Source organism: Erinaceus europaeus, chromosome 2 (genome assembly GCF_950295315.1).
Source record: "Erinaceus europaeus chromosome 2, mEriEur2.1, whole genome shotgun sequence".
NCBI lineage: Eukaryota > Metazoa > Chordata > Mammalia > Eulipotyphla > Erinaceidae > Erinaceus > Erinaceus europaeus.
Window position 1 is genome coordinate 37,722,733 of NC_080163.1, and position 26,412 is coordinate 37,749,144.

General features: G+C 36.7%; 1 protein-coding gene across 2 annotated transcripts in view; it reads right to left on the reverse strand.

Moving 5' to 3' along the window:
• The window catches only part of CDKL3 (cyclin dependent kinase like 3), a 119,050-nt gene that overhangs the window by 62,199 nt on the left and 30,439 nt on the right, over window positions 1-26,412 (reverse strand). Inside the window, exons 4-12 of one of the 2 annotated variants that reach the window (XM_060178112.1) lie at window positions 24,004-24,182; window positions 21,200-21,312; window positions 19,268-19,407; window positions 17,036-17,124; window positions 15,001-15,148; window positions 14,377-14,708; window positions 11,876-11,969; window positions 8,654-8,816; window positions 3,619-3,670 (exon numbers count right to left, since the gene is read on the reverse strand). In XM_060178112.1, the coding sequence (XP_060034095.1) occupies window positions 3,651-3,670; window positions 8,654-8,816; window positions 11,876-11,969; window positions 14,377-14,708; window positions 15,001-15,148; window positions 17,036-17,124; window positions 19,268-19,407; window positions 21,200-21,312; window positions 24,004-24,182 (1,278 nt within the window). In that variant the 3' untranslated portion in view covers window positions 3,619-3,650. Of the gene's footprint in view, window positions 1-3,618; window positions 3,671-8,652; window positions 8,817-11,875; window positions 11,970-14,376; window positions 14,709-15,000; window positions 15,149-17,035; window positions 17,125-19,267; window positions 19,408-21,199; window positions 21,313-24,003; window positions 24,183-26,412 lie in introns of those variants that run through there. The other variant, XM_007519907.3, reaches the window with a different exon arrangement.

A 26,412-nucleotide genomic window follows, 5' to 3' on the forward strand; every position in this document is an offset into this window, starting at 1 on the left:
TGACAAAACCATAGGATAAGAGAACTCCACACAATTCCCACCACCAGAACTCTGTATCCCATCCCTTCCCCTGATAACTATTCCTATTCTTTATCCCTCTGGGAGTATGGACCCAAGGTTATTGTGGGATGCAGAAGGTGGAAGGTCTGGCTTCTGTAATTGCTTCCCCATTGAACATGGGCGTTGACAGGTAGATCCATACTCCCAGCCTGTCTCTCTCTTTCCCTAGTGAGGTGGGGCTCTGGGGAATCGAAGCTCCAGGACACATTGGTGGGGTTGTCTGTCTAGGGAAATCTGGTTGGCATCATGCTAGCATCTGGAACCTGGTGGCTGAAAAGAGAGTTAACATATAAAGCCAAACAAATTGTTGACTAATCATGAACCTAAAGGCATGAACCTAAAGGCTGGAGTAGTTCAGACGATGAGTTGGGGAGGGGTCCTCCATTTTGTAGATAGCTAGTAGGCCTATTTTAGTTATATTCCAAAGGGTCCATGACTATACTAGTTTTTCACCCTGAACCTGAGCAGCTGGACCCAAGTTATTATCTAGAGAGATGATGTCATGGCTGGAAAAAGGGCTAGAAAGCTGGATCAGGGAAGAGAGTAGCTCCCAAATATGGGAAAGGTGTATTAATATTGTTGACTGTAATCCCCATCAATTTGATGTGATCTGGGGCCTATATTCAGTTTAGGAGCCTATGTGACCTCTGCATCCTTGTAGATCTGAGCTCACATTCTGTGGTCATGAGTAGGAATGTTCCAAGCTGCCTCAATTTCAGGACCCATCTTCCTCAGGTGGAGCATAGAGTATGTTGTCCAGCCTCCCTGCAGAGGATGGAACATTCTCTACTGTTGTTGATCCAAGCTGAGGGCACGTGCCGGTCCTACCCACAAAGGGGTCTATTGTGTTGTTCCTGATAGAGATGACTGGTAACAATGGTGAGAGGGTTTTATTTGTGGTCTAGGCCCATCATGTCTGTTTGGGAATCTCAAGACTCCCCGTCTAGGGCCCCAGTTGATGGGGTGACTGGCCACAATTCTAACCCAAGCAATCTGAGACTTAGGTGAACTTTATTATACTGTATTATATTTAATAAAATAAATTCTTCATGTTCCAGGAGGTGGCACAGTGTATAAAGCATGAGGTCCTAAATTCAATCCCTGGTGTCATACCACCAGGTATTCTGTTATGATAACAGAGTGAAATAACAAAATTGTTTAAACTCAAATCTCTCAAGCAACAATACAAGGAAGGCTGTTGATAGAATTACTTCACACTGAATCTTGTTTTCAGTTTTTCTGAGGCATCATCAGATGTTCCTTACCTTGTAGTGATACTATTCAATGTAATAATTAGTAACTACAAAGAAATTACTCAGAGATGCCCAACAGATATTGCCTAAAATGTGTATATCTTAGCTTGAAATGTCTAAAGACTTTCCAAGGAAACCAAATTCCTAGCATGTATTTTTACTGCATTTCTCATGTAGTGGGCTTAAAGCAAAAATTACTGCCCTATTAGTATTCAACAGGATTTGTCCTCTGTTACAACATGTCAGAGGGTGGCTCCAGGTCCCTTTGGTGGAGATTTAAAGAGAACTTTTAAAAAAATTTTTTATTCCTGTGCAGGCAGGTCATATAGACTATATACTAGTGGGGCCAGGTAGTGGTGCACCTGGTTAAACACATACATTGCAGTGAGCAAGGACTCAGGGTCAAACCCTTGGTTCCTACTTGCGAGGGGAAAGCTTCCTGAGTGGTGAAGCAAGGCTTCAGGTATCTCTCTCTCCCTTTTTTCCTCTCTGTCTCTCTTGCCCCTCTTAATTTCTCTCTATCCAATAATAAAAATAATAAATGAAATATATATATTTTGCCCTCATGGTTATTGCTGGGGCTCAGTGCCTGCACTATGAATCCCCTGCTCCTGCAGGCTATTTTTCCCATTTTGTTGCCCTTGTTGTTGTGCTTGTTGTAGTTGTTATTATTGTCATAGCTGTTGTTGTTGTTGTTGGATAGGACAGAGAGAAATGGAGAGAGGAGGTCAGACAGAGAGGAGAAGAGAAAGATAGACACCTGCAGACCTGCTTCAGTGCTTGCGAAGCGACTTCCTGCAGGTGGGGAGCCAGGAGCTCAAACTGAGATCCTTACGCCAGCCCTTGGGCTTTGAGCCATGTGCGCTCAACCCGCTGCAATACCGCCTGACTCCCGAAAATATTTTTTTTTAAATAGATTACCTACTAGTCATAGTTTATCTGTAATACATTCTATACTAAAAAAGTGAAAAATAACCACAAAGAAACACGAACCCTAATCAAGTCAGATTAAAAGTTAATCTGAGATAAACTTCATTTTTATTTACCTTTTTGATTTGCACATTTTACAAACTCATTTATCCTTTCAAAACTATGTTTCCACTCAGTTATTCTATGCCAATTGAGAGCTAGTTGAGAAACATGTGTAAGAGTGATACAGTGCTTACACAATTTCTCACCCGATAGCAAGAAAAAAAGGTATCACTTTAGGATGCTTCTGGTGTCCTGATACATAGTGGTTAGAAAAATATGCCAAGTTAGGTAGAGAATCTGAAAATCTGACCCATGTATTGTAGATCACTTATTTCTTCCTACCCTTCATTTTATTTTTATTTTCTTCTTTTAAAAAAATCTTTATTTCTTATTAAATAGAGACAGAGCGAAATTGAGAGGGGAGGGAGAGAGAGAGGGAAAGAGACAGAGACACCTGCGGCCCTGCTAAACTGCTTGTGAAACTTCCCCTGAAGGTGGAGACCAGGGGCTTGAATCAACCTGGGTGCTTGAGCACTATAATGTGTGTGCTTAACCAGTCGTGCCACTGCCTGGCCCCTAACGTTCATTTTCTTTATTTGAATTTCCATAACTCTTTTTTTGATAAACAATTTTTTTAGACTTCAATGAATTCTGTTACTAATATACATTCTTCTGTTATCTCTATGCATATCTATGTTAATAGCCACTCAACAATAGCCCTAGTTGTTTAAAATAATTAAAAATTTAGGCTGTAGTATAGCTCACTGGGTAGCATGCCTGCCTTGCCATCTGCCCCAATTCAAATCTAGGCATACCATATGTGTGAGGCTCTAGTAACTCAAAAAACATTTAAAATAATATTAAAATGAAAATTTAATTATCAGTTATCATGTAGTTTTCAGAAATTTAAAATTATTTTTATAACTGACTAACATATTTTAAATTATGTAATACTAAGGAACATCTTTTGAGAAAATGGATCAGATATTAATAAATCACTTCAGAAAATATGAACATTATAGAAAATAATTGGCACTTATGTGACTAGCAGAGGGCAGAGATCAGTATAAAGAGGATGTGTGTCATATGATAGGATATGTACTTATTCAGCACTCATGGAAAGCAAAGGAACACATGTAAAGAATACTTTATAGCTTCAAATCAAAGCAACACAACAGAATTCTTAGAAAGAAGAAAACCAACTGTAGTTTTTGCAAACAAAACAAAAATGGATGAGGTTAATGGCTGTCTTAGCAGCTCGTGTTACTGTTCTAATGTGCAAAAGGGAAGAAGTGCCTATCTGTATCTTTAAGATATTGTAAAAAGACATTACCAGAAAATCTGTTCCTCTTCAAATTCTTCTCTTCACAATGGCCATTTTCTTCCTACAATGAGAAACCAAGTCAGTAAGATACAGGGTAAAAAAAGAAATATAGGCTATCAAACCTTGACTGATCAATGTTAAACCATGTATAAAAACATAGTCTCTTTTAACTTCAAAATGATAAACATAGTGGTCAAGACAAAAGCTATGGACAAATGCTTTCCTCAGTTTTAATGATAAATTTAAATGTTCCAGAATGTATAGTGTGAACCCTAAACCCAGATTTCATGCTTATTAAACATCCTTGCTCACTGCCACGTACCATATTTTCAGGTTTTATATCTATAATGACAGTCTTTAAGTAGGCAACAAAATTAAACATCTCCAGTGCCGACTGGAGCCATAACATTGCTCAACAATTATTTTATGCTTCTTTCATTCAATATTCTATTAAAATTTCTCTTGGTGTCCAATTCAAAAAAACAAAAACAAAAAAACATACTCACTAGTTCAGAAATGTCTGATACATTTAGAGATTGAGGTCTTGCTTTTGCTTCTATATTTATATAACTTTTAAAGAATTTCTTTATTGGGGGATTAATGGTTTATAATTGACAGTATAACTTTGATTAAAAGCTAGGGAACTATCACTAATCACATATCATTGAGATTATAAATCACAAAATAAAATTATATGAGTTGATATAAGCTACAATTCTATTATTATGTACCAGTCAGCCAGTTTAAAAAATAAATTAATATTTGATTTAAGAAAAATTAATAATTTAAAGATGAGTACATTTAAAACTAGACTTAGGTGAATATTCACTAATGTGGGGTTTGTGATCTATCTGTAGAATTCACTAGTCAGTATTTTTTAATATATAACATTAATAAAAAGTAATTTCTTTTTCATCTTTCTTTCTCCCTCTCCTGTCTTTTTTTCTTTACCATACAATGATTATGAAATTCCCTGAATTTCCACTTGCTGTATTTCCTACTCTATGTCTAGCAGGTTCTTCTTCCTTTCATTTTGTGTATTTCCTATATTCTAAAAGAGAGTAAATAAAAATAGTGTCTCATGTGAGGAGACTATGAGTCTTTGGCTATGGAAATACAGCCAAAGCGAAGCACCCATACTTTGCATCTGGGGGTTGTTTCATGAAGTAAATGGAGATTATTTAGCAGAGTATTTTTTATCACAATCAAATAAAATTGAAGGTAGGTTTAAAAGAGAGAAAGAGAGAATAAGAACATCACCTTGACACATGCAATGACAAATCAAATTTAGGGTCTCATGCTTATGTTACCTCCAAGTCTATCTGAAGGTAGTTTTATTATATGGACACTGGTCTCTCTTGACTCACTTATTAGTAGTATTGTATGTTGGAAAAGTCATGATGGATTTTTCTGTCTTTCTATGCAAAAATGCATTACAACTTATCATAAAAGCCATTAAAGTTTCTGTTTAGATCACAGGGCATATTCAAAGCATGCATACACTATCTCATGATATATTCAAGATGCTGGAAAATCGAATGTACCACTGGAAAGTGCCTGGATCTGGTCAGAAGACTCAAAACAAGGCAATAGCAGAGCCAACAGTAGAACAAACAATCTGCTATTCTCTATCTGTATTTTTCCCTATCTATATATTTCAAAACACATCAAATTCTCTTGCTCACTAAAATTACAAATTGTCAATTCAAACTGTAGGCAATTTTGTTAATTCTGACATTAATTTATTAAAAGCACTTGGACTAGATTTATCTACAATTTCAGTAATTTGTCAGAACCACATCTGAATGGTTATTACAAATAAAATACAACTATCATGGCTTTTGGTTATTTTTAATAACTACTAATAATGAATAATAACTAATCATTTTAATAACTAATAATAGTTATTATTAGCCTCCAGCATTACCACTGGGGCTCTGTGCCAGCACTACAAATCTACTGCTCCTGGCAGCCATTTTTCCCATTTATTTTTAATTGGATAGGACAGAGAAATTGAGAGAGGAAGGGGAGAGAAAGACAGACACCCACAGACCTGCTTCACTGCTTGTGAAGTGGACCCCCTGATGATGGGGAGCAAGGACTCAAACCTGGGTCCTTGAGCTTAGTACTATGTGTGTTTAACCAGGTGTACTACTGCCCAGCCATCACTACAAGTATTTCAAGGATACTATTTATTTATTTTTTTATGTGGTGTTAGAGGTGGAACCCTGGTTCTCATGTATATAATACTGCTGAACCATATACCAAGTCCAATTTTTAATTTATATTTCTAGAGAAAGAGGGAGAGAGACAGATAGAAGAGTCACCAAAGCACCACTCCACTAGTCAAAGAGTCTCACCTGTTTCTGTCTTTCATAGAGTCATGTGATGCCAGGGTCAAATGCAAGTAGACATACATAAGAAGCATGTGCTCTACCTTCCGAATCATCTCCCCAATCCTAGAACACTTTTTTAAGGGGTCATCTTCTCAAGAGTTCTATGTCATATAGCAAGAGTAAAATTTCTATTCCTTTTTACTAATGTATTTAGAGATGATAGAACTATCTGAAGATTTCTCCTCTTCCTGCATTAGAATGTAATTTTACACTGCACATTACTTGTCTGTCCAAACTCAGGACACCTACTTTACCATGCATATAAAAAATGCTGTAACATTTAAAATTATAGTTAATTTACTTCTTGCAATGAAAAAGGTGACCATTAATAGCTTTCTTGTTTTAGCTAGGAAATTAAAAATTCTATTTCTACAAAGTGAATTGTGGAGTTCTCGACAAGTTCTAGACCAAGAACAAGGCATTAATCCAAATGTCACTGTGAAATTTTCTCTACTAATGTCTGATAACTCTTCATTTGAATATTGTAAAGATTGAGTAGACTTAGTTAAGAGGTTTTCTTACCTTGTTTCAAACATTTTATTTTTTTAATTTTCTTAATATGTGTGTCAAATTGATAATGAATAAAAATATAATCAATTTTACTTAAAAATTAAAAATTGAAATAATAAATTCGGTGAACTGGGGGCTGGGTGGTGGCACACCTGGTCAAGTGCACATGTTATAATGTGCAAGGACCCGGGTTCAGGTCCCCCGTCCCCACCTGCAAGGGGAAAGCTTCACAAGTAGTGAAGCAGTTCTGCACATATCTTTCTGTCTCTCTCCCTCTCTATCTCCCCTCTCCTCTCAATTTCTGGCTCAATTTCAAATAAAATAAAGATAAATTTTAAAAATTAAGTTAAAAAGAACATTTATAAAATCAATGAACTCAGAAGTGTACAGAATAGAAGTGCATCTATATGAATTCATTCAGTAAGAGCTTAGCATAAATCCCTTCCATTAAAAGAGTACCTTTTAGAATTCTCTAAATTCATTTGGGTATAAAGAGCTTTAATCTTTCCAAGTAAAATTCAAAGTCTCTCTGGGAACAGGGAAATAATCACAGTAGCACACAGGATTTGCACGAGATATCCGAGGTACAATCCTCAGTACCTCTAACAGTCAAAATTGAGTGATACTTTGATAAAACAAACTAAACCAATAATAACTCAAGACTTTTCTGATTAAGCACTGGCAAATTTCAACAAGATTATCTGATAACTAGCTGAGAACATATCTTTGTGGAGATACGAGAGTAGGTAGAGCAGAAATAGGGAATAGAAGGAAAAAAGTATTTAAAATGCTAAAAACAATAAATACATATGTCCTTGTGGCCAGTATAATCATATATCATTATCCATTTCTCCCAGCATGGTTTACTCACTGCTAGGTAATACACAAAACATACACACTATTTTGTAACATATATTCTAGCTACTCAACATCCAAATTAGGATTAGCATTTAGAAGTCCCAAAAAATAACTTGTAAGAACTTCAATAACTGGCAGTTCAAGGAAAATATAAATCTATTTCTAGAGTTAAAGACTACAGAATTTTGATTTTTTTTTTTTCCAGAGCACTGCCTAGCTCTGGTTTATGGTAGTATAGGGGATTGAACCTGGGACCTGGAAGCCTCAGGAATTAGAGTTTGTTTGCATAAACACTATGCTATTTTCCCAATCCTGCATTTTGAATTTTTATATAACCTTTCAATTTTAATAACTAAATTTATAACCTAGTGCTCTAAACAGTAATCCTTAGTAAAAGCTATGAACAAAAAAAGTTTTACCTCGTTTTTCTTTATTTTGATCCACATTACGTAAAGATGGAATTTTATATATATCTCTTTTCTTTGATTCCCTCTTCAGCACTTTCATCTGTTTGACTTTGGCAGAAATATATACAATGACAATTTGTTGTTCTTACCTTACAATTTTACTTTCCTTTTCAAGAATTTCAAATGGAAATTCTGATGTTCATTAAAGTCAGTTTCTCAGTTTATTATAAAGATGCTGAACAAATCATGCATTGTAATGGTAAAATGCCAATCACAAGTGATTTTTTTTTAACTTTACAACTGTTAACCAGGTACTTAAAAATGTCATTTTTTTACATTCTAAGTATAAATTGTTATAAATACCCTTGCTATTATACTAACTTTTCACAAGGTGTCACTGTTCTTCAAAGAAATGTAACTTACTCAATGCAAAAAAAAAAAAAAAAAAAAAATAGTAACACACTAAATCTCAGTCTGCTTAATTCTTGGTTCCTTGAAGCACATATATGATTCTTGTTTATATAGCATATAATCATATATCATATGGGCAAATAATCATCAAGAAATGTAGGTAATGTCTACTCCAGGTCAGAAACTGAATCAAAAGTTCCTTCTTCAAGTACTATTATAATGTTTCAACAATATTGACCTAATGAAAATATTACCATTTAAAGTTTTCTTACACCTTCTTTAAAATGATCTCCTTTAATTCTTACCCCTTATTTGACAATGGGGATTTTTTTTTCATCAGCTGAAAATGTTTTTCGCAGCAATTTGCTATTTTCTACCTAAATAACATTAAAAAATGTAAGTTATATTATTTTTTAAAAAGTCTTGTAAAAGATTTGGAAAGTCCTGTAAAAAAATACATACCTTCCATTCCTTTTGTTTCCTTTGATTGTATAATGTAAGGTAGTTCTGGGAAATGGAATTCTTCCCTGTCAGATCTGAAGAAATTTAATTTTCTTTTGTTTCCATTTGTCACTTGGTCACTTTGACTTGTTCGCTCATTAAACACAGCCTTCTCCACCTGATTCTACATCAACAAACAAACAATAGTTAATTTGAAGAAGGATGACAAACCTAGAATTGCTGGTCATTGGGATGATAGTGGTCACAATAATGCCTACTAGAATTCTGCAACTGAAAAAGATGATATTGTCTCCTTTGGAAGAAAATGGATGGAACTGAAGATGGCTATGCTTAGGTAAGTAATTAGGGTGAGAGACATTTACCCATGTGGATTTGCTCATATATTGAACACAGAGATTAGAAACACAAGGATTTTCAAAAAAAAAAAAAAAGTAGCTAATTTGTCTCTAAGACTCTGAGAGAACTAGTAGTTATATGGGTATGTGTTGGGGGGTGGTGACAAAACTTTGGTGGTGCATGTTGTATGGAATTATACCCCCTTAACATAATTGTATAAACTATATTACTCACTAATAAAATTTTTACATATACTAGAATAACATTATACATATAAACAGATCAAACATTGATAAGTTTCTTTAAAAACTTCTTTTAGCATAATAACTATTCTGAGAATACTAATCTTGACCATAAAACACCATCTTTTAATTTTTAATCCTATTCTTTGCTCTCTGACAAACCACTTTGGTTCATTTCAATAATAATTTATTTTTCACAAAACCATGTGTTCTGGCAGAAAAAAAAAACCCAAAGGAGAGAGATTATGTATCAAACCAACTTTCTATAAAAACATTTTTTTTTTTTTTGCTCATTTGAGTACAGAAGTAAAGTTCCCTAGGTTAGTGACCATTTGCTACAATGTAGCATGTCTGTGTGAACATACTTTTTTTTTCTTACCTCCAGATTTATTGCTGGGGCTCGGTGCCTGTATTACGAATCCACTGCTCTTGGAGGCCATTTTATCCCCATTTTGTTGCCCTTATTGTTATTGTTGTTATTGCTGTTGTTGTTGGATAGAACAGAGAGAAATCAAGAGAGGAGGGGAAGACAGAGAGGGTAAGAGAAAGACATCTGCAGACCTGCTTCACTGCTTGTGAAGCGACACCTCCCCTGCAGGTGGGGAACTGGGGGCTCTAACCAGAATCCTTATGCTGGGCATTGCACTTCGGGCCACGTGCGCTTAAACTGGGGCATTACTGCCTGACCCCCGAGGACATACTTTAATGTGCTTATCTATAAATACTTCATTTACACTAGAATATACTTGCTCTTGCATATATTTGTGTGGCTTTCAACTTTTCACTATTACAAAGTAAGCTATACTACAATTTTTAATTTTTTCTATGAAAAAAATCTGAGTGAACTATCCCAGTTTGTTCTTAATAAATGGTGATGCTTTTAGTTTACAAATTAAGGCACTAAAAACATTTTTTTTCTGGAAATGAAAAACCAAAATGTCTGGGATCAGGCTGTGGTACACCTAGTTAGGTGTACATATTAAAGTGTGCAAGGACTCAGATTCAAACTACTGGTCCCCACTTGCAGGGGAAAACTACACAAGTGGTGAAGCAGGGCTGCAGATGTCTCTCTGTCTCTTTTCCTCTATCTCCCCCTTTTCTCTCAGTTTTCACTGTCTCTATCCAATAGCAAATAATAAAAGATTAAATTTTTTTCTTGTTTCTAAAGGTGATAATCTTAACTTATTTTGCCCAAATCACATTTGAGTTAGTTCATAAATAAAATAATGAAAATGGTAAGAAAACAATAGCCGGTTTCCACCTTAGTAATAAGTATAAAAGGGAAATTAAAAATATATTTAAGGGGCCAGGTGGTAGAGCACCTGGTTAAGTGCACACATTACAGTGCACAAGGACCCTGGTTCAAGCCCCTGGTCCCCACCTGCACAGGGAAGCCTTACAAGTGGTAATCCAAGTCTGTAGGTGCCTCTCTGTATCTTTTCCTCTCTATCTCCCCTCCCCTCTCAATTTCTCTCTGTCTCTATCCAGTAATAAATAAATAAAATAATGAATAAAATTTTAAAAAGCTTAAAGTAAAAAGTATTTATTTAAAATATCTATGGTAGATGGGAGAGATAGCATAATGGTTATGCAAAAAGACTCTCGTGCCTGAAGCTCCAAAGTCCCAGGTTCAATCCCCCATACCACCATAAATCAGAGCTGAGCAGTGCTCTGGTGTTTTTCTCTCTGCATCTTTCTCTCTCTCCATCTCTCTCAAAAATAAAATAAATAAAATATTTAAATATGTTTAAATATATTTAAGTATTTAAATATATTTAAATATATAGTGCTGATATGGCTCACCTGGTAGAGTATACAACCTGCTGTGCATGATACCCTGAGTTTGAGGCTCAACACCATATGGGATTACCAGGGACACCACAAGGAGAGGTCCATGGTTGGTGGCACAGTGTCCCTCTCTGTGTCTGTCTCTAAAAATTAGTGAACTGTGGGTCTGTGGAGGTGGTTCAGTAGTATGGCACATGCCTCATGCATGAGATCCTGAGTTCATCACATCACATCACATCAAAGATAAGGAAAAGGATGAGGCTGTTTGTTTTTGCTACCGGGGTTCATGTTTCTGCATGAGTCCACTACTCCAAGCAGACTCTATTTTTTAATAGTGAGGAAGAGATAGAGAGGAAAAGAAAGAGAGAGGAGACACCACAGTACTGTCCCACTATTTATGAAGCTTCTATGCAAGGACTCCTACAAGCTGAAACCCAGGTCGTTAAGCATTCTAAAGTGAACGCTCTACCAGGTGAGCTCTCTCTGCCCCAAAGAGGCCATATTCTTTTTTTAAAATTTTTTTTCTTCCTTTTAATTTCTTTTTTTATATTTATTTTATTTATTTATTCCCTTTTGTTGCTCTTGTTTTATTGTTGTAGTTATTATTGTTGTTGTCGTTGTTGGGTAGGACAGAGAGAAATGGAGAGAGGGAGGGGAAGATAGAGAGGAGGAGAGAAAGACAGACACCTGCAGACCTGCTTCACCGCCTGTGAAGCGACTCCCCTGCAGGCAGGGAGCCGGGGTTCGAACCGGGATCCTTATGCCGGTCCTTGTGCTTTGCGCCACCTGCGCTTAGCCCGCTGCACTACAGCCCGACTCCCGAGGCCATATTCTAATGACTAGCATCTTGCCTTACTTGAGTGGGATCTGCATCCTCTTGTCTGCTATTGGGCATAATTTGTCCATTAGACTGTGAAGATATACAACTCTTTTTTGCTCTTTCAGTTAATCTATTATTTGAAAACAAAGATAAGGTTATTAGAATTGTCAAGAAGTGCTTCTGGTTTTGCTTCAGTAAAGAATGTTATTTCATGGGGCCAGGATATAGCTCATGTAGTAGAGTGCATGCTTTGTCATGCATGAGGACCTGGGTTCCAGACCCCAATACCACATGGGAATATGGGAGCACCCTTCATGAAATCAATGAAAGTTCCATGGATGGAGCAGTGTCATGGTGTCTCCTCTCTCTCTCTCTTCCTTTCTCCTTCTCTCTCTCTTCCTTCCCCCCCCCCTTCTCTCTCTCTTTCTCTCTCTCCATCCCCCCCTCCCTCTTGGTCCGTCCAGGAAAATAGTCCATCCGGAGTAGAGTAACAATGAAGGCACAAGACCCTGATAGGAGGGATTTGGTGGTACAGCACCTGGTTAAGAGCATACATTATAGTGCTCAAGTACACAGGTTCAAGCCCCTGGTCCTCACCTGCAGGGGGTAAAGCTTCATGAATGGTGAAGTAGGGCTGCACTTGTCTCTCTGTCTCTTTCCCTCTCTGTCTTCCCCTCCCTTCTCAACTTCTCTCTGTCTCTATCCAATAATAAATAAATAAAATTTTAAAAAAACGTTTAAAAAGACCCTGATAGGCAAAAGTCCAAATGTTATTTCATTAGTAATATTTTACTCCAATGACAAGTCTACTATTTGAGCACTAAGTGTATAAAGGCATTGGCAATATGTGTTAACTATTTTAAGCAGAAATGTGAAAGCAGAACAGATAACTACTAACTCATGGCTGATATCAATGGTGGCATTTTGTGGAGTTACTCCAGTAAGTCAACTAGGTCCCTTCTACCTATTCTGAGCCTGGATCTCTTAACTACTGGGTTTCTCAAATGCTGCATGGTCCAAAACTGGTTTACAACCATGGGTTTGGGTATATCTAAAGAACAAAGGCTTTGTACATTTGTACTGACACAGACATCTCTGTAGGGCACTAAGCTTCACAGCAATATAAGTTCAGATCAGGCAGCAAGGATTAATATGGGTCATCAAATTTAGTCTCTTTCCACATCTGGATTCACAATAGTTTAATTTAGCATAGACCTTTATGCCTTTCTGGATAGATTTTTGCCATCCATCAAACTGCCCTTGATTAACCAGACTCGAGGTACTATTCACTCAATCTATAATCAAATCTAAAACTGACTGAGCATGTCATTTATCTCCCAAAATACGTAACCTTGAAAGGCTGTCTGAGCATCTCAGGGAGTGGTGTAGTGTATAAAATCACAGAATTCTCAAGTATGAGGTCCTTCCTGAGTTTGATCCCCAGCATTGCCCAGCATTGCATGTGCCACAGTGATGCTCTGGTTCATTCTCTCAATCTCTCTCTCTCTCTCTTCCTCAGGGTTATTGCTGGGGCTTGGTGCCTACACTACAAATTCACTGCTCCTGGTGGCCATTTTTTCCATTTTATTGCATAGGACAGAGAGAAATTGAGTGGGGAGGGGGAGATAGAGAAGTTGAGAGAAAGATAGACACTTGCAGACCTGTTTTACCAAGTGTGTAGTGACCCCCTGTGGGTGGGGAACTGGGGGCTTGAACTGGGATCCTTGCATGGGAACTTGTGCTTAACACAGTGCACCGCTGCCCAGCACTCACTCGCTTGCACTCTCTCTCTCTCTCTCTCTCTTTCTCTCCCCTCCTCATCCTCCTCCTCTTTCATAAATAAATAGACTTTTTAAATAAAGGATATTTGACAATAGAGATTACTTTCAGTTATCTTTTCTCCTTTTAGAGAAATTGCTATTACACAGAAATAGTTTAAGTTTACTTGGATATAACTGAGGTCATACTACGTGATCATACTATGTGGTCATACTATGAGGCCATTCTCTTCAACAGTAAAAAATTTCTTTCTAAAAAATGAAAAAAATTCAACAGGTATTAAAAGAAAAAATATATAGACAACAAATGTTAATGTTTTCTATAGTGTGCAATACACCCAGAAATGGACAACTAGATGGCTATAATTTTAATATGTTTTCAAATTTAGTTTTCTTTACTGTAGTGCCAGAGAATGGACTCAAGTCCTCATGTATGTTATGCTCTGCTCTGCCATCTCAACCCAACTTTTCTTGTGTATTTTTTGGGACACACAGAGAGGAAGACTTGTCAAATCACTGCTGCATCACCAGTGGAATTTCTCTGCCTGGAAACATTGATGGTGCTCCAATATGGTGCTGGGATCAAATTCAAGGATTAACATGTTAGGTACAATGTACACTGTACTGAACAAATAATTTCCTGGTCTCAAGTTGATTTAATATACAAACAAAATGAATTTGATTCACTGAAATATCATTAAACTGAAATGCTATTTTATTAGATCTATTTCCTTCTGGTTCTTTTCTGTTACAACTCACCTTGAATTGGGATGAGAGAGATTTGAACTGGGATTTGAAGTCATCAAATTACTGCTAGTTAGATTGATGGGTGGCATCATCATACTTTCTCCAGTATGTGATTCATCCTTTATACCATTAGAAATATTGATAGAATTTACAGGATTTGATGGTTCACTAATTACAGGTTTTGCACCTTGAGGCACAGTATGTGCATTTTCAATTGTATTCTGTTGACAACGTCTATCCTCAAGTTCTATCTTTTTGGGCTCCATGATGTCTCCTTTTCCCAAACCCTTTACTTTCATTGCTCTGGTTTTTATCTCTCTGGGTCTTTTCTCTTTTTCCATTTCCTGAAACAGATAAATCCAAAATCTGAGTTAGGAGAACATTATTATTGGTAAGATCCATATCAGGGGCTGGGGAGATAGCATAATGATTATACATATGTGTCATTTGAATGCTAACTATAACACAATTATACTGGATAAAAGCCAGGACAGGAAGATAGTATAGTGGTTATACAAAAAAGATTTTCATTAGGTCTTAGGTTTCATTTCTAGTATCACCATAAGACAGAGTAAGTAGTAAAAGAAAGACACAGAGAGAAAAAGAGAAATAAAGGGGGAAAAAACTATTTTTTACCTTTCCCAAAACTGAAGTAATTATCAGTGAATTAGTATACACTGTTTTTCTTTCATCTTTCATAAACTCATTTTCTTTAGTATTTGGCTTTATGGATAAATTTGCTTTTGCTTCTTGTAGTAACTTTGCTTTCAGTTCTGGAATGAATCTGATAAAAAAAAAAGCAATATCAAGATCCAATCTTTTCATCTACATAGATAATTGTATATTTAATATACTGTTTGATCAATTAATTTAATTTTCAGCTACAGCATAAATAAAACATCCATGATGCATACCAAAATAGATGTCATAACACGTAGAGAAGTGACTCAGTGGGTAAAACACAAACTCTGTACACATGAAACCCTGGATTTGATTCCCAGTACTACATATATTGCTCAGGTTTGTTTATTTCTCTCATTAAGCAAAGCTTAATTAGGGAAGAAAGGCACAATATTTATCTAAAACATCTCCTAGTAAAGATGAACCTTTCAAAATCTCTGCCATGGGAATTGACTATATAAAAATTTTATAAGATACATTAATTAGATTACTTTTGTGATGTAAAATTCATTCAATAAAAATATTGCTTTCCTGCTATCCTACTTTCCTTTCTTTTTCTCTTACTCTCTTTCTCTTTACCTTTCACGTCCAGGGTTATCACTAAGGCTTGGTGCCAGAACCATGAATCCACTGCTACTGGTGGCCATTGTTTCCATTTTATCGGATAGGACAAAGAGAAACTGAGAGAGGAAGGGAGATAGAGAGGGGGAGAGAAAGAGAGACACCTGCAGACCTGCTTCACCACCTGTGAAGCGACTCCCCTGAAGGTGGGGAGCCAGGGGCTCAAACCGGGATCCTTGTACAGGCCCTTGCACTTTTTACTATGTGTGCTTAACCAGGGCAAGCCACCACCTGGTCCCCTGCTTTTAATTTCTTCACAAAGAATACTGGCACCATTTTGTCCTTTATGTGGTTCTTCATAGCAACAGCATTTAAAAAGAATAAATTAAGTACTCACTAAAATCTTTAAGATTTTTGTATTAGTAAGTGAGAGAGGGGAAAATAGAACCAGAGCATCACTCTGGCATGTACAATGCCTAGACTCAAACTCTCTCACTTGAGAGAACACTTTATGTTGTTTTCGACGGGTTATGTTGTTTTTGCCGGGCTGGCTTCACGGGTGGGTAACAGACGACCAGGGACTCATGGTTGAGCTGTAGGCAGTATCTCTTTATTCATGCAGGACGCAGCACAATCTAAGCCGAGCTAAGCTAAACTCAAGGTACAGTACTGTAAAACTCACAATGCTGTCTTTATATATACTTGCCAAGTAAGGTGGAAACAGGATGTGACATAGAGAGGGTGGAGAGAAAAGTGACTGGTGAAAATCAGAGTGTGACAAAGAGGGGGCAGATTAGGCGAGAATCCTATCACTGAACCACAAATGCCCTGGAGGGAGGGTGGAACTTGTTAACAGTGGTTATGTAAATAGAATGAAGTGGTTATGTAAATAGAATAGTGTTAAGCAGGGGGGATTTAAACCAAATGAAACAGAAGGGGTCTCATGCATACCAACAACTTTATCCATTCCATCTCTGCCTGGGAATCATCACTGATTTTTTTTTTTTCTTCACCAAACCACTGCTCAGCTCTGGTTTACAGTGTTACATGGAATTAAACCTAGGACTTTAGAACCCTTTTGCATAACCATTATGCTGTCTCTCCCACCCATCACTGAAATCTTAATCTTGAGGAATATTTAACTTCAAAATATGATAATTTACATAAATATGAAGGGAATTTTATTTTTTGCTTATTTTGTTTGACTTCCTATTTTTTTAGTTATTATTATTACCATTATTATTTTACTAGAGCATTGCTCAGCTTTGGTTTATGGTCATGTCATGGATTGAGCCAGGACCTTGGAGTCTCAGGCATGAGAATCTGTTTGCATAACCATTATTCTATCTCCTCTAGCCTAAGTTATCTTCTTTGGTAGAAACTTTTGTTGCAAAAAATACTAATACAAAACAGTCCTTAAGATGCTTACTTTTCAATAAATCCATCTCTAGTAAAATATTCATGATTTAAAATCTCAGTAGACGATATCCTCTCAGCTGGATCAATTTGTAGACAAGCCTAGATTGTGAAAAAAAAATTGTATTAGGTAAACACTTAATAGTGCTCCATAAGCTAAGAATAAATTTGATTAGTGTTGAACAAATTAATTATGTAGAGCTAAAATAATCTTTAAAATACAGGATTACACCTCAGAAAACTTTTTTAACTATTTATTAATGAAGAAGATAGGAGGAGAGAGAAAGAAAAAAACAGATATCACTCTGGTACATGTGCTGCTGGGGACTGAACTCAAGATCTCATGCTTGAGAGTCCAGTGCTTTATCCATTGCGCCACCTTCTAGACCACAGACCTCAGAATTTTCTGACTGTGAATTCTGACCATTTCTTTGCCTAAACAAATTGTATATTATTACAGGTAAATGTTATATGATTCTAGTCAAAACAGAAGTTGATCTGTTTCTGCTGGAATCGGCAGAGATTAGTTCATTTTGATCCTCTTCTCGGTTCTGTAAGGCACAAAATTAGTGGATTATCATTTCCAATTTACAGAAATTTGCCAAACTAAAAATTTAATTTATGTTGTGCAATTCTTAATCCAGTGCCACTCCATGATATAAGCTCACAGATATTCAAAGGTACCAAATCCTTCAATAACTAAAATTATTTTTTGTTTCTGTATCTTGGGAGGATTTCATTTAGCCAGAGCAACAACAGAATAATCCCTACATAATAAAAAAAGAACAACTGAAAGAAGAGTTTCAGATATTATTTTTTAAAGAATCAACTTGCAATTAAGCAATTATCACTATATAGAAGCAATATAATTAATCAAAATATTTAAAATTGATTTAAGATGAGTTGTTGTATTATAAATTTCATTCTTCCTCTAAAAGAAGAATGTTTAATTGATGCTTATTCTGTGCCACAGAACATTTTTTCCAGCATTTTCCTATTACTTGATTCTAACAACATCAAAAGCATCAAAGTAGGTATTAGTATGCCTATTGTCAAGATGAGGTTGAGACCCAGACGTCAAGTAATTTGTACACAAGTTCCTAAATAGAAGAGCTAGGATTAAGAGGGGGAAAAAAAGCCAAAGCAATTATGTAATGTTACACTGCCATTGATTTTTTTTTAAATATATGCTTTAACTGATTAACAGATAAAGTTGCAGAGATCTGCTGTAATAGGCATACAGTTAAGAAAACTATACTTTATATTAAACATTTGAAAATAGTGTTTTTTTTATCACAGAAAGAAAAAAGTAACTTTCAAAGTGAGCTAATTTGAATCCTCTATTTACTTTATGATATGGAAATACCATACCTCTTATCTTCGGGATAAAATTGATAGAACTTGAGGCGATTATACTTAATGAAGTAAGGAGGTGAAAGACAACTATTGGATGGTTTAACTCCACTCATATGTGGAGTATGGAAAATTAAAGTACATAAACTTCAAAAACTAATAATAAATAAGTAGCCAACTTGTAAAGTGCCTCTAAGACTTCATGAAAACTCTAATGGTCATCAGTGTGTATGTGGGGGGGAATGGTGGTCACAGAACTTTGGTGATGGGTACAGTGTGAAATTATATCCCTATAATTTAAAAAAATTTTTAATGGCAATATCAATTTAGAGGGACTGTTATCTAAATTGTTATAATCTTGCAGAGTACTATGAAATCACTAATATATTTTTTAAATGAAATAAATTTCAGCTGTGAATGTCTTAAAGATCCATTAGAATACCTCTATATAAGGAATAAAACCATAATTTGGATAGACTGTAATAAGGGAGTGGTGGTAACACGGGTTTAGGCCCAGGTCCCACTGTGTTGGAGGAAACTTCAGTGCTGTGGCGTTTTTCTCACTCTAATTAAAAAAATAAATTTTTTTCCCTGAAGCTCTGGTAATTAAAAAAAATTGATAAATACAAAAGCACTGATAATTTTTCCAATTTATTCCTAATAAATTTAAGATAAAGCACAAATAATGAGAAAGATTATCCTAGAGAACTGTAGTTCTAGAAGCCTATGAATTCTAATTTGTCTGAACCAAAGACATAAAGACAAAGGAAGATAGTAACTTTTAACAGATAACATTATGAATTATTTTGGAAGTTAATTTAAGGAAGTGTCTTAAAGTGGTGTTATACCTTATACAATTTCCCCAAATTAAATGCTTAATCTCTTAACATACATGAACTATGTCTGCCAACAATCCATTTAGCTTTGGATATTTTTTTCTTGCATTTTTAGGGTGTTGAACTTGAGGAAGGACCACCCCTGTAAAAATGGGATTCTTGGAAAAAATATTCTCCAAGTGAGGTGTCAAATTGCCTGAAAAGAGAAAAAATATATATATAAGAAAACAAGGAAATCATTCTACCATCAAAATAATAAAATGTTATGTAGACTACTAAAAATTACCAAAAAAAAAAAAAGGAATAATTATGGTTTCTTTGTTGTTTGTGGAACTAGAGCTTCAGATATGCTTGATTTCATTCTCCTAGTCACTTATTCATTCAGACAAAGAAAAAGAGAGACATCATAGCACCAAAGATTCCACTGAAGCCAAAGTACTTCCTATCTTGTTCAAGGATTCGAACCTTGGTCATACTGATGGCAATGGAGACACCTACCCAATAAGCTACCGTTCCAGCTCTCCCTTTATTTTTTTAAGTAGAACAAAAAGCCATAGCATAAAAATGAGCTTTCCTCAGTAATCTGTGATAGCATATGGGCAGTAGAGAATGTAAAACCACCACATTCTGAAAATACATAATATATAATTCTATGGAGAAAAGACTTTTACATATTTCCACATGGGACTATGTCTAAATAAATTGTTTAGTTAGCAAGTGGTCATCATCAAATCCTTACTCTAAACAGCTAAGCCATTACATTTACTTAGAAATAGAAACATTGCAGGGCTAGGAAATAGCTCACCCAGAGGAGTGGGGAACCTTTTTTCTGCCAAGGATTATGTGGATAGGAGGCCATACAAGATTATCAGTTTTAAAGTTAGCACTTACTGAATTTAGAGTCCCTCCTGAAGATGCCTGGGCAGGGCCAGAAAAAAAATGAATTCTTGGGCATGCAGGTGGGATGTTCACTCCTGAGTAGAGCATGTGCCTTAATAAATGTGAAGGGTTCAAGCCCTGGCATAGCTCCATGGATAGTGGAATAGTGCTGTGGTACCTATTTCCTTTTCTCTCCTTCCTTCCTTCCTTCTTTCCTTCCTTCTTTCCTTCCTTCCTTCCTTCCTTCCTTCCTTCCTTCCCTCCCTCCCTCCCTCCTTTCCTCTTTCCTTCCCTCCCCCTTTCCTCTTTCCTTCCCTCCTTCCCTCCCTCCCTCCCTCCCTCCTTTCCTCCTTCCTTCCCTCCATCCCTCACCCCTTCCTTCCTTCCTTCCTTCCTTCCTTCCTTCCTTCCTTCCTTCCTTCCTTCCTTCCTTCCTTCCTTCTTTCCTTCCTTCTACCAGAGAACTTCTCAGCTCTGACTTATGGTGGCATTGGGAATTAAACATTTGACCTCTATGTCTCAGGAATGAAAGTCTGTTTTGTAAATCACTGGTGCTATCTCTTCATCCCTGTGCCTCTCCCTCTCTTTCTCTCTAGCAGAAATAAAGAGAATGGAAAAAATGGCCAGTCAGCAGTAGTAGAAGTGTGTGTGTGTGTGTGTGTGTGTGTGTGTGTGTGTGTCTGTTTCCCTGGGGTCATTAAAGTTTTTTTTTGTTTTAAAGAAAGAAGAAACAGTGTTAGAGAATAGTATTAGAATGATATATATGTATATATATATATATATATATATATATATATATATGACATTCATGACTAGAGATAATTAAGTTCTAGTACTAGTTTGCTGTTACTAGTTCTCTTAAATAAAATATTTCCTCATCACTGCTGTTTCCTTATCTGTAAAAAGACAATATTGATACTCTCATCTCAAAGGTTTTTTTTTTTTTTTTTTTTTTGCCTCCAGGGTTATTGCTGGGGCTTGGTGCCTGCAGTATGAATCCACTGCCCTGTGACCATTTTTTCCATTTTTTTTTTATAGGTCAGAGAAAAACTGAGAGGAGAGGGAAGGGGGATGATAGGCACTTAACATTATACTTTGGCAATACCTACCTACTTTTAAAACGATTTTATGAAGTAAATCCAAATCAGAGCTACAAGGAAGATAGGGATTTCCAGTGGCCATCTCAATGATCATACAGCCCAAAGCCCAGATGTCCACAGGCCTGACATAAACAAGAATAAATCACCTTTTTCATGGGGAAATACATATATCTTCTAAAAAATATACATATAAAATAAAGTCAAAATCAAAGGGAGAGGGCAGGGGTAGATAGCATAACTGTTATGCAAAGACTCTCAGGCCTGAGGCTCGGAAGTCCCAGGTTCAATCCACCACACCACCATAAAACAGAGCTGCTCAGTGTTCTGGTAAAAAAAAAAAAAAAAAATCAAAGGGAGAGAAGAATTGTTAAATGGTATAATTTATAAACTTTCTTTTTACCAGATCACTACTCAGTTTTGGTTTATAATGACATCAAGGATTAAACCTAGGAGGTTAAGACCCTCAGGCTAGAGACACTTTTTAAAATATATTTTTATGTATTTTATTCATTTTGGTAATAAGAGGGATAGGAGGAGAGAGAGAAAGAGAAAGAACCAGACATCACTCTGGTACATGTGCTACCAGGAATTGAACTCAGTACCTCATGCTTGAGAGTCTAACAATTTATCCACTGTGCTACTTCCCAGACCACTGGAAACAAACTTTTTACATAGTCATTATGCTATCTCCTCTGTCGTTTCTAAATTTTCTCTTAACATCATATCTCAACTTTATGGTAAGGTAAATATCATTCCATTTTGTTAATAACACTAGACAGCTTGTGTTTATATTTACAAAAAGTCAGCTATCCAGATAAAAATTAACTGTAATTCCAAATTGGTTCAAATATTTAAATAAGGCAAACTAGAACAAATAATTTGTGAACTAGGGTTAAAGAAGAAATTGATCTCTTTATATAAAATAAGAAAATGTTTTTAATAAAGTAAAACTTTAGAGAGGGAGAAACTTTATTATAAAAATTTATTATAAAAAGAGAGAGTGGGAGAAGGGAAGAGAAAAAAGCTATTCTGCAGTATCCCTGGGCAAATTAGTTTACCTTTCTATGCATAGTGTCCTCTTAAGATGAAGAAAATAGTAGCAGTTTCACCACAGGATTATTGTGACAATCAAATGATATAATACACATAAAGCACTTATAACAATTTCTGGCATAAAACACTCATTAATGTTAGATATTATTATGATAATAGAATAATGATTTCTAAGAGAAGCTGTGAGCAATATCTCCCTTCCCATTTCTCTTATATTTAATTTGGTCCCTATTTTTATATTAGATTAGGGTTGCATTGGATCGACCTTCTCGTGGTGCATCCCGTGAGTACCCATTCATTGGGGAAACTGACGATCCTTCCTAGCCGACTGAATCCACATGGATCCCAGTCACTTTCAAAGCCAGCAACAAGCAGCTCCTGACAGCTTTGCTGTTGACTGGCTACGGAAGAAGGGCAAACGCTAGAAGAAGTACTTCACAGTCTTCCTATTATTCCTATTATTAAAAGACTGAGACTGCTGCTTTTGAGTCATTTTGAATAGTACAATTTAAATATTATTACTTGACAAAAAGGTATTTGCTGGTCTTTGCAAAGAAGGTGCCATATTCCAAGAAATAGGAAACCGGGTTGTTTCTGTAACACTGACATAATGAGGTAAATTAACTATTTAAAGATCTTAGGAGAACATATAGGGTTAAAGAGAATCAGAGGAGGCAACTTTGCCAAGGGTAGAATACAATTTATAAGAAGCAAGGATATAATCTGAGGGATATCTTGCAAGGGGGCTCCTAGTGCTGAGCCACTTAGTTCCAGAGGACAAGCACTGCAGTCTCAGTACTGAGCAATGCAGCTACTAATAGGGTTTATTTATCTATTTATTTTTTGGAGCTACTGATTTATTTTTGCCCACCTGACCTCAAGACTTTAAGTCTGCTCAATTCCACTGTTCCCAGTGATTTTTTTTCTTTTCCTTTTTGCCATCAGAGTTATTGCCTGCATGAAGAATCTACTGCTCTTGGCAGCCATACCCCCCACACATGATACCAGACTACACCCCACCATCCACACACACACTTTTTTTTTTTTTTTTTTTTTTTTAGAGACAGAACAAAATCAAAAGGGAAGAGGAAGCTAGAGAGGGCTAGAAAAAGAGAGGTACTTGTAGCAATGCTCCAATGCTCATGAAGGCCCTCCTCCCTCCAGAGGCAGGTGGAGAATAGGGGCTTGAACCAGAGTCCTTGAGCACTATAATGTGTGCACACTACTAAGTATGCCAGTGCCTGGAGAGGACAGAGAGAAAGAGAACAGAGAGAGAGGGAGAGGGAGGGGGAGGGGAAGGGGAAGGGGAGGGGAGGGGAGGGGAGGGGAGGGGGAGAGGGAAAGGAGGCATAGCATAGCACTGTTCATGGAGTATCTCACAGTGCTTCAGGCAGTGCTCCCATGTGGTGACTGGGGCTCAAACTTTTGTCTTCCTGCATGGTAAAGTATGAGCCTTGCTTCATGAACTATCTCCAGCATTATAGAGCTTTCTTTCTCTCTTTTTCTTTCTTTTTCTTTCTTTCTTCCTTCCTTCCTTCCTTCCTTCCTTCCTTCCTTCCTTCCTTTCTTTCTTTCTTTCTTTCTTTCTTTCTTTCTTTCTTTCTTTCTTTCTTTCTTTCTTTTTAATTTGAAAGTGTTCCTTTCAGAGTCCAAACCGTGACACAGAAGACAGAGAATGCTGAAAGGCAGGGTCACAGATACATCAAGAGAAAAAAAGAATTGGTTAGGAAAAGTCAGGCAGAATCCCAAAGTATACATACTTTCCATAAGAGGTGTCTTTTAATACTAATTCTGGAGCTCTATACCAGCGTGTGGCCACATAGTCTGTATATATGTCCCCAGGAGCTGCTAATGTTCGTGCAAATCCAAAATCACAGAGTTTCGTAATTCCTGACTGGGATACTAAAATATTCTCTGGTTTTATATCTCGATGAATGATCTAGAAAACAGAGATGCAATATATTAAAATGAGGTTTGTCTACCATATGTGGAATCTAGAGATCTGATGAAAAAAAAAAAAAAAAAACAAGCAAGAAAATTGTAAGGCTTGAGAACTATGTTGGTTATCTTTGGGAGGGTAGGGATACAGAGCTTTGGTGTTGGGCACAGGTATGGAACTATACACTGTAATCTTATAATCTCCTAACCTACTATTAATCACAAATAAAAATTTTAAATGCAATGAGGTTTGATATCTAAGAGAAACTCTCAATAGTTTATTTATTTATGAGAGAAAGACTCAGAGTATCTCTCTGGCATATGCATTAACAAGGATCAAACTCAGGATCTCATACTTGAGGGTCCAACACTTTATCACTGTATGACCTCCCAGGTCATACTCTCAATAATTTTACAGAAACAATCTAGCCAACTAAGGTAGTAAAGCTGTTTTGCTACCATATGTAAAGAATTAACTACACAATGAAAATTAGTTATATTTTTTCAATTCTTGTCCTAAACATCAGACTTAATATTAAAGAGATAAGCCACAATCCTCAAAGTAACTCAAAGAATTTAATGAAAAAATATTGACTTTCTTTTAATTCATATCATATTAAAGGTGCTGCTCTTAGTTGTGGTCTATATACACAATGGAATACTACTCAGCTATAAAAACTGGTGACTTCGCCATTTTCAGCTGATATTGGACCTTGAAAAATTCATGTTAAGTGAAATAAGTGAAACAGAAGGATGAATATGGGATGATCTCATTCTCAGGCAGAAGTTGCAAAACAAGTTCAGAAGAGAAAACACAAGCAGAACCTGAACTGGAATTGGCGTATTGCACCAAAGCAAAAGGCTCTGGGGTGGATGGTTGGGGAGAATACAGATCCAAGAAGGATGACAGAGGACCTAGTGGGGGTTGTATTCTTATATGGAAAGCTGGGAAATGTTATGCATGTACAAACTATTGTATTTACTGTCGAATGTAAAACATTAATTCCCCAATAAAAAAAAAAAAAGAAAGAAAGAAGGGAGGAAGGTTGGGTGGATAGAAGGGGAAAGAAAAAGTTGGTTACCTAGCCACATTGTCCCAAGCCCACCTATATTATTTTTTTGTGATAACTGACAGGGTATCAATATCCTTTTTTTTTCTTATCTTTATTTATTGGATAGAGACAGCCAGAAATCAAGAGAGGGTAGGAGAGGAAGAGAGGGAGAGAGAAAGAGAGACACTTGCAGCCCTGCTTTACCACTTGCAAAGCTTTCCCCCTGTAGGTGGGAGCCAGGGGCTTGAACCCAGGTCCTTGAGCACTGTAGCATGTGCATTCAACCAGGTGCGCCACCACCCAGCCCCCAGGGTATCAATTTTCATATTTGTCTGTTACGGAATTTAATCACAGTTAAAAATCAGCCCTGGGGAATCAGGCAGTAGAGCAGTGGGTTAAGCACGACTAGCGAAAGGATCACGGTTTGAGCCCCCCAGCTCCCCACTTGCAGGGGAGTGGCTTCACAGGTGGTGAAGCAGGTCTGCAGGTGTCTGTCTATCTCTCTCCCTCTCTGTCTTCCCCTCCTCTCTCTATTTCTCTCTGTGCTATCAACGACAACAGCAATAACAACAACAATAATAACTACAACAATGAAAAACAACAAGGGTAACAAAAGGGAAAATAAAAAAAAAAGGTGCTGCTCTTTCTCTCACATTAAGTACAGCTAAACCTCTTGAAGACATTTTCTGACCACTCACTCCTTACTCATAGACTATAATGTGTCTTCTAACCCTACATTCCATTAAACTTTGGTGAAGTCATAAAGTCTTTTTGTTGTTGCCATCATATATATATAATATATGATGCACAAACCATGCACCTGTACATATGATAATACCACTAAGCCAACTCTCATCAAAATACATATTTTCTATTTTGAGACAGAGAGAGATAAGAGAGAGAGAGAGAGAGAGCAAGCATAAGGCAACTTAAAACACCATTCCAGGGAGTTGGGCGGTAGTGCAGCAGGTTAAGCGCAGGTGGTGCAAAGCACAAGGACCTGAGTAAGGATCCCGGTTCAAGCCCCCGGCTCCCCACCTGCAGGAGAGTTGCTTCACAGGTGGTGAAGCAGGTCTGCAGGTGTCTGTCTTTCTCTCCCCCTCGCTGTCTTCCCCTCCTCTCTCCATTTCTCTCTGTCCTAGCCAACAACGACATCATTAACTACAACAATAAAACAAT